General features: G+C 48.8%; 1 protein-coding gene across 1 annotated transcript in view; it reads right to left on the minus strand.

Annotated features, from left to right (window-relative positions):
• The window catches only part of LOC128268712 (SH3 and multiple ankyrin repeat domains protein 3), a 64256-nt gene extending 55615 nt beyond the window's left edge, over nucleotides 1-8641 (minus strand). Inside the window, exons 1-2 of the mRNA XM_053005907.1 lie at nucleotides 8477-8641; nucleotides 748-765 (exon numbers count right to left, since the gene is read on the minus strand). Coding sequence (XP_052861867.1) covers nucleotides 748-765; nucleotides 8477-8641 — 183 coding nt within the window. The remainder of the gene's footprint in view (nucleotides 1-747; nucleotides 766-8476) is intronic.
• Between the last annotated feature and the right edge of the window lie 532 nt (nucleotides 8642-9173).

Here is a 9173-nt window from a genome sequence, read left to right on the forward strand (position 1 = left end):
TCTGAAGTACTGGTCAGGGCGCGAAGTAGTGCAACCAGTCTGTTGGCGCAATGTGGCGCAAAAAGCAAAGCAAAGACTTCCTGTCCAAAGATTACACGTGCTCGCGAGCTGAAATAATTTAGATGTTTATGGACGAGCCTTTAAGCAGCCAATCACACGTCCACTAATAAGGAAGTGTGCCGAATAACTTTGATGAACCACAAATAATGCGCCATTTCTGAGCCTTCATCATCGATTGTGACGGATTGCCCAACATTAGTGCCGCCAACAACATGGAATATGGACGCACCGTGATGCGCGGTTTGATGAATCAACATGCGCGCGCGGGCGTGTGTGCGGTTTTTGGAGTTTTGCGGTTGGCGTGTCTCACTTTCATTCGCTTCATCCGCTCTCCCATCCAAGGTCCCATCCATCCATCCGGTCTGAAGGTCGCCTCTGCCTTTCATACCTTGCCAGCGTCAATGGATGTTGCCGGCTAATGATGCCACGGCGAGGCTTCTGCCATATTTTGGGCCGTGTGTTGAACTATGTAAAGGTTACAATCTACCAGCGGTTGGAAAAATTTGACCCCCGGCACCCACTCTAAATGAAAATCGCATTGTTTACCTCTGCTACGCGAGGTTATCTGCGAGGTCCGCCCCCGGGGGTCAGGAATCGATCGAGTGTTCGCAGCATCATTTGGTTCTTACTTAAGTCCACATGCAACGCAGCCAAACATGCCAAAATGATGTCGAAAATTGTCCTTACCCAAAACCAATAGGCAACCTACGCGCGTTCCCAGAGGGTTAATTATTTTTGTGGAAAAGTGCACACGTTTTTCCGGTGTCGTCGTCGTCCACGAAGCCGATGATCCATTGATTTCCAGTAGTTATTGGTAGCCATAAACGATCAGTGCGCAGTGCGACGGCGAGTAGAACGGTGCGAAAAGGCATTAAAAAAGAAAAATAAACAACAACAAACAAAATACTAAATAAATCCGAGCCTGAGCTTGACTGAGCAACGGATTAAGCAAAGAAAATGAGGTAAATGGCATGCATAAACATTCGACCTGAATTGCATCCAATTCGGGACACGTGCAGTGGACACAACATTCACGCTACTGGAGCGCCGACAACAAATCGATCCAAATATCATGCTGATAACTAAAGTGCTCGGAAGTGATAGTGGTATCAAAGTGAATGATAATGCTGATAGCTGAATACATTCGTGAATATTTTCCGATAGTTCTGCGGCTTCAATGTGTCACGGGGTCATAATGTTTTAATCATCATCCTGGTGGGCGCCTGGCACCTTGTAACACCTGGTCATCCCCAAATCACCTCAGCCGCAAGTGCCAAAATTATGCAATCTCGCAGCAGCATTGAAAAGTCTAATTTTCCGACCGTTACGCCCCGCGGGTGGCGGCGAAGCACGGAAAGCCCCGCAAAAACCCGCTACTTTTAGTTGCGGTTCACCTCTGGTTTTTCGCATCGAAAGTTCGGCGGCTTTGGGCCAACCGGTGCGTTACTGCGAGACAAAAAGATGGGGTTTCTATTGGCAAAAACCGTTAGCCCCGCGGCGGCGTCCAAGCGCGGGGTGTGTGCTTCCAAATCTTCCTTCTGGACGCGTTCCGGAGTGTTAATCCATCGTGCATGAAATAGGCCAACCAGTGTGTGTATCGGAACGTTAATCATTGATACCGGCGAGTGTCGTACCGAAAAATGGGAGCAACCCGAAACGCAGCCTGAAGTTTAAACCCCATAAATTAAACAATAAACGAAGAAACCATAAGCTCCTAGTCGACATTGAGCGCGTGTCCTTAAACGTCATTCAATGTTGCCACAAATTTAACGATGTCAACCCTTTGCAGCGACAGACAGACAGGCACGCGAGAGCACCATAAATCTTATCCCTCGCCTATCGCTGACATTTGAGCGATTTATGATATTCCAATGGTCGATCCAATCGACAACGAGTGCAGTCGCCCTCTCGGTCCGATCCCGTTCCATCGGCAGGCCGAGAACTTTCTTTGGCAGCGCACCCTTCCCCCCATCGCGTCCGGATTATGTTTTCCGTTTCCGTTTGGCAAACGGTTTGGCAGTAAAGCCTTTAGAGGCCAGTGGGGAACGGATGAGCAATCGTTCGACAAAACGTTGGAAATTAGGGCCGGACGTCGAGCCCGACGATGCCAAGATGCATGTCAGAGAGAAAGGCCACTGATCGATTGATGGTATCGCAAAGGAAGAATGCACCGGAGGGCAGACGGCGGTCCAGAATAGTCACGAGTGCATTTTCACCGAAGGTCTTGGGCCGGCCGCGACCCACACAAAGTGGTCGTCACCCGCAGGGGATTTTCTGCCGTCTGAGAGTCAGAAAGCCCTTAAAGCTCAAACCCAACTCCTGGTCGCGCCCATGGTTGTTGACCCAGTATCGACGGCGGGCACTACAGGTCGGAAGATGGAGGAGAAATTCTCGACGCTGGAGGTCGTCAACATCCGAGGAGCGCACGACTGTTGTTGACTGGGAAGAAAACATCGCCTTTGGTCTTTTACCTTTCCGTCAGAGTTTGGAGAGCTCACTTGGGCGTCGCTGTTGCATGTAATCCGTAGTTCATCGTCGAGTACAGTGATCCAGTCAGGCGAATATCCAAAATAGTTAAACAACTTATGGCGCTTATGGAGAATAGTTCTTCATTACTCCACGCTCCACTCCGTGAGTTTTGGTGCCGGTGGTCCCGATCGCAATTTCTAGTACCAGATCAGGAATCGCGACCTCGCGAGTATTGACCACCAGTCGCCAGTGTGTGCCAGTTCCCGCTTTTCCACACCAACGGTGATTACTGTGCTGTGGTCGCGTGTGTCTGTGTGTCGTGACGTGGTCGGCCAAACGAACGAACACATCCACGCCGGTTCCGTCAAACCGTTTCAAACGGTCCTTCTGTGGAGGGAGCAATGTGGCGCGGTTCCCGAATTCCGAACCCTTCTGCACAGCCCACCCTACCAACCCGTGTCCCGGGCACACGGTGGTGGTGCTTTTAGCTTAACCCATTTCTCTTTTCCGCCTCACGGTGACCAGCGCGCGGCCACCGCACCGACTCGAGGGCGCACTCTGGTGGGGAGTTTCGAAACGAAACGCAAGCTCTGCGAACGGGCAAAAAAATGACTCCCGCAGACCGCAGCAGACCCGCGCTGGAGGAACCGGTTTTTTAAAAGGCGCTTCCATCAGGGACCCCCCCCCGTTGCCTTCTCGGTGCCGTCGCCTGAAGCGCCGATTCCGCCGTGGCCGAAGTCCGGACTCCGGACTCCGTGTACGTGTGGTGGTGTGCTGGGCTGGCTGACTGGCCACTCGAGAGAGGCTGCATTCCAAGCCGGTTTTGGGCCGCCGCGTTTGTAGAGAATCGCGTACCTTCACCACCGATGACGGCAACGATGACGGTCCGCCTGTGTAAAGGGGGCGCACCACCCCAATCGATTACGTTTTAGCGCTCCACCGATCAATGGGAATGGCGAGGTGGCCGGCCGGGCGACGTTTGGCTCCGCGGCTGGACCTTCGCGTTGTTCGTTTTCACAAAACCGAAAGAAAAAAAGGCTCTTTTGGGTTTTATTTATCGCCGTCTCGACTGCCGGCCAGGTTCTCGGCGGTGTGTACGTTTCAGGTTGATGTAAGACAATATGGCCGTGTAAAAAAGGAAGGAACTTGCGTACTTCAAAGACGAATCAACAGGCAGTTCCTCTGACGGGCTGACATGATGTCTAGACTCTTCATGAAAGTTTGTTCCCTGTGATTCTTCTACATAGTTCAAGCGCTCAGATATCACATGAAATCGTGTGGTTCACTTTGAAATGGGGTCCTCTATGGAACTGCAGCACGCAAAATGCACTCTGTTCCGTGCGCAACGGTGCCTTGCGGAGTGACCCATGGGTTGAAAATTTCCGAGCCTAAAACAACCGATGGCGGTAGTCTTATTGCATTCATCGCTTTTTCAGTTAGTACTACCTTCCTTCCTACCTTCAATAGAAAGCTGGTAAAATTTCATGATAATCATAAATTTATGGCATTATTGTCGTAAGAGTTTATTATTACTTTTGTTATTTTCAACACAAAGGATCAAAATTATAATTGTTATAATTTTACATTGTCTCTTGATAGGGGGAAAAATACCGTTCAAGTAAAGCAATGGCTTGAAAAGTGTGATAAGGACTCCATCAGAAATAGGAACAATAAAACGTTGGTTTGCTGACTTCAAACGTTGACCACTGCTGCTCACTGTTGACCAATTACAAGAACATAGTGATGATTGCATTGTGATTGTGATGAGCGTTGGTGTTAGGCCATATTTAAACGTAACAAGCCGGAATTTTTGCGTATGGATATGTGACAATAGTTGAAACATGGATATGTCACTTCGTTCCGGAATCCAAACGATCGTCCTGTGAAGGGAGAGAAACTTGTTGAACCTCGCCCAAAGCACCCGAAAGCACCCGAAAGCACAATAAACGGCTGGAAAGATTATGGCCTAGGTATTTCGGGATCTGCAACGACAGCCTATGGCAAAGAAACAAATGTTGTTTCATTCAGATAACGCACAAGTCAATCAAATCAATGGCAAAACTTCATGAATCGAGCTTCGAATTGGCCCCACATGCACCGTTTTCATCAGATTTGGTTCCCAGCGATTGCTGACTGGTCGCAGACCTTAAGAAAATACTCACCGGTAAAAAAAATCACTCGAATGAAGAGGCTAGCGCTGAAACTGAGACCCATTTCGAGGCAAAAGGTACATCGTTCTATAAAAGTGGCATTAAAATGTTAGAGCGGCGCTGAAACGATTCTGTGGCTCTTGATGAAGATCAGGTTGATGAAAAAGCCAATTTTAAACAAAAAAGAGGCGTTTTCCATCTTAGACTCGCCACTTTTCAGCCCATGTGTTAGAGTGCAGGGCCAGCATTAGACACGGAGGGAATAGTGAATGAAATTGGAACGAAACGTTCCACGGACTGCACGATAGCGGCGCGTGATTAAAGCCCGCCACACCGACCGATACAAAGAGACCTGGCCATCAGCGCCAAAAGCGCACATCATAAATAGGTTCCTTCCATTTCTTCCTCCACAACGGGCTCACATCCAACCAGCCCTTCTGTGTCCGTGAAGCAGGTTTTTTGCGCATCGCGAACCCCTTCGCTGCTTCGTGTGTTCCGCTTTTCCCCAGCCAGGCAGCAGCAACGGATCAACTACTAACCTCGATGCACACACAAGATGCATGCACTCAATATACTTAGGTAATCACTTTCATCAACTTCAACACTGGCTGCAACAGTTGGGGTACAGCGTTTTCTGTTTGGATTTCACTCCCAATTCTTCATCTCGTCCGGACGCGTTGACAGAAGTGACGACGCTCGTCTCACAAGACGGGCCATTTCGGTGGCTCGGCCTCGGCCATTGATCGGTAAAAATATCACAAATTACTCCCTCGGTGAATGATGAGTTCCTGGCCGGCGCTGATACGGTTTCTCCACTTATGGCACACAAACACAATCTGTGCACGCGTCTGCCTATGTGTGTGTGTGTGTGTTTGATGGACACATGTGAACGGGAGCTCCACATTCGGTGACCCTTTTCTCGCTCGGTGTACCGAATACCACACCGCGGTGTGTGCCCACATTTGTAGGACTTCTCACTTCCTTTCGCTGTCGGGGAGGCGAAAGCATGCGCGCTGTGAGACGCGGATGCATTCCGTGCGCGCCCCAAGCAAAAAAGCACCTGTATCGAGCGCGCTGGAGCAAACGTGCGTTGGCCGCAATTCTTGGAGCCAACCCCGCTTTCCACCCACCCCTCCGTTCCGCGCTGCTTCTGCCCATTGTGCACCCGACAATGCACCGCGCAGAACGGCGCCGTGCATCTCCAGATGATCCAGACCTCGGCAGAAGAATGGCCCCGGCGCGATAGGCGGCGAACAAAAGCGGAATACGTGCCATCTCACCAGAAATAGATCCGCCGTGGAATCAATGCCGCATAACACATAAAATACATCTTCCGCCGATACGAGGGAGGGGTGGGTTACCCCTTTCTGTCGGCCGAGCTTGGCGACTGGTGACGGTTATCTTCTTGCCGCGGTGAAGAAAGCTCATCCAGTTTCTCGGAAAGAAGTGCCACAACTATTGCTGACTTGTTTTGCCTGAGGAATCCAATGGTGGACTGCCCAGTGTACAGGGAGATTGGTGACTGGGAGACCTGAACTGAGGCTCTTGTTTTTCACGAGAGTTGACTAAATGGAACGTACAGTAAATATAGTATTAACAAAAAAATATAAGTTTGGCTAAACAGAAATCCATCATATTCTTGGTAGATGGATGCAGTGATCGTTATCTTGTAAAGTATCGGTCAAATAGTTTCATGTTTATACTCGGGTGACAGTAGATGAGAAATGGGTCACTTAAGACAAAATTATGCGAAAACGATCGTGATCTAAGCGTGATGAAGCAGCTCAACCGGTAGCAAAACCAATACTAGTGGCCAAGAATGTTCCACTGTGTATTTGGTGAGGCTTGAAAGGAATCATCTACTATGAGTTGCTTCCGTATGGGCAAACAGTAAATTCAGATCTTATGGATTGGCCAACAGAAGAAAAATTGTGTTCCATCAGGACAACACAAAGCCACAACCGTCTATAATGACTCTCCAGAAAGTTCGGGAGCTTGGTTGGGAAGTTCTAATGCATCCACCATATAGTCCGAGTCTTGCACCAAGCAACTATCACCTTTTCACGCATTGCGAAAATTCCTGAGTGACAAGAAATTGACCAACCGCAAAGCATTCACGCAAAAAAAGGATTTCTTTTTAGCCAAACTTTTAGCCCGACGACCACTAACCTCCTAACCTTAGTGAATGCAGGACCTTTTAAACATTGTTCTCTAACTTTTTTTTTGCTAACGTGAGCAACGTGAAATTTGGTTATTTCTAAGTTTCTAATATGGTCTAAATCTGGTCTAAAGACTGAACTTCTGTGGTTCCATCGCGACCTAACAGGAGTTAGAGCAGTCTTGTCTTCAGTAGGAGTACCTGCGACATGGATGCTCGTTCAGTGCTCCATGATACGTTTGTACATTGCAATTGTTTCCAATTTTCCAAGTAAATAAGACTACATGTGGAAATTTCTTTTGCATTTCATCTAGACAACGGAGCCCATCGGAACTACAACGAAATATACAACTAAATTAATTAAAATTCATAACTTTAATCAACAATCATGATTACTTGAAAATGTCCGCACAAATCTCTCTCTGTCCGGATATCATGGGGGGTTTTCACCTTAAACGCCACAGTTCCTTCACAGCAAATTGTCATACGAGAAGACGCTTCTCACGACACGGTCGTCGTAAGAGAAAATTTACTTCGAGCAAACGAATGCCGCGTGGATGATAGAAATATGTCATCTCGTTAGCACTCTGGTTGGACAGTTACTTTAGTTCGTGGATTGAACTTTTCTTCGCACGACACTTTTTTACTGAAACGCGGCATAGCAAATCAGGTCCACACGGGGTTCCATCGTAATCGAGTCGATTGGATCCTACGCGTTATACTTTCATGGTCACCGTCGTGGTAGCCGTCGACATCGTCCACGGTTGGCGCGTACACCAGAGCGAGCACTAGACCTACTTTTCGGGCCGAAGCCTGGGCGCCAAAGTACGGGCTTTTTCTGAAAGACTGAAAGACCACGAGACGGTGTGAGCGGCGCCAACAGGTAACATGACTCGCACGCAGGTGGGGCGCCCAAAAGTTGAAGCCCTTCAACTACAATTAGTCAAATTGTGCTCCGTTGCGCTGCTCACGAGATTAACGTGGCACCCGAGAGTAACGTGGAGAATCTTAACATGCTTTTAACAACCGACAACACGGCTGAGTTACATAAAGTTTATGATCTTGTTGACCGGCCGGGCGACAAACCATTGTGAGAGAACGCGGAGGTCACAAGCTGATAACATCAACCGTAGAAACCTTATTCCGCGTATGGCCTAGGGGGTGTCTCAAACAACATGAAGCATTTCGGTTCTCTAACCAACAACATAAAACACTAAAACATCTGCTTGGGAAATCCAAAACATCTAACCTTCGAACGAAAGTCTTGCGGCTCTAGCAAATCAACTCTCGTCGGCGTCGAAGCATACCCGAAAACGAAGTAGCGGAACCGATATGGATTGATATGGAGTGATCGATTGGTGTGTTGAGTTTTATGATGTGTCTTCGGGCGTGCGATAAGATAACGCCGCCACAACTCCGCGCAGTGCGTTAATGCGATGGAATCCCTAGTTGGCACTTCCGAACAGGTTGTCAAAAAGTGGCATGCGCTTATCACGCGAATGAGCCGAGGTGTCCTTCGGTACAGCTGGACGAGCATTGGACAACATTCGCAAGGTCATTATGAGCAGAAGGTCGGTTGCATGAGTCGGCTACATGCATCAGCAGGCAGGCAGCACACCTTCGAGACGTTCTGACTTACCTTTGGCAGCGACGCCAGACACTGCTGCTTCACATCCCACACGACCTTGTCCGAGGGGAACTGGAGACACTTGTGTACGTTGAGCTCGGGGACGAAGACCCGCACCAGCAGCCAGCCGTCTCGCGGCTCGGGCGGAGGCTCATCGTCGAACGTCATCGTGGCCATCTAGCGGATGGGGCTACCTTTGATCGGTGGCCGGGGTCTTGTGGGATTCGCGTTCAACAAATTGTTACTGCCAACCGAAAAAACTCGATTGGATAATCATTTGTCCATGTTCGCTCGTAGCCGCTTGCCTCCGGCAAGCATCCCCAAATTGGTCAGCGTTCTGGAGTTCTGAAACATAGAGAGAGAGAAAAGTGTTCCTGTTAGTGTACGTTGCGGGACTACATTATAGACTGAGGGTAACATTTGAGTCACTGTCATGAGTCACTGTCATCCGCTCGACGAGACGCCATTTGAGTCGAGTCGACGAGTCATCTGAGCATCTGAATCATAGAGGAATGTAACGAGCACACCGAATTCCGATCGAGTTTTAGTGCGATAAGATAAGGTATTTCCGAAACTACAGGAAATGATAAAACGTAACCGGAAGTGCCCGAACATTCTGCTATAAACTATTTCAACTGGAACGCTGTTTAAAAGGTAGTAAACCTTGGCGTTCCCCCTGCGGCCTGTGTCGTCTAAATCCAGGGATATT

Source organism: Anopheles cruzii, chromosome 2 (assembly GCF_943734635.1).
Source record: "Anopheles cruzii chromosome 2, idAnoCruzAS_RS32_06, whole genome shotgun sequence".
NCBI classification, from domain to species: Eukaryota; Metazoa; Arthropoda; class Insecta; order Diptera; family Culicidae; genus Anopheles; species Anopheles cruzii.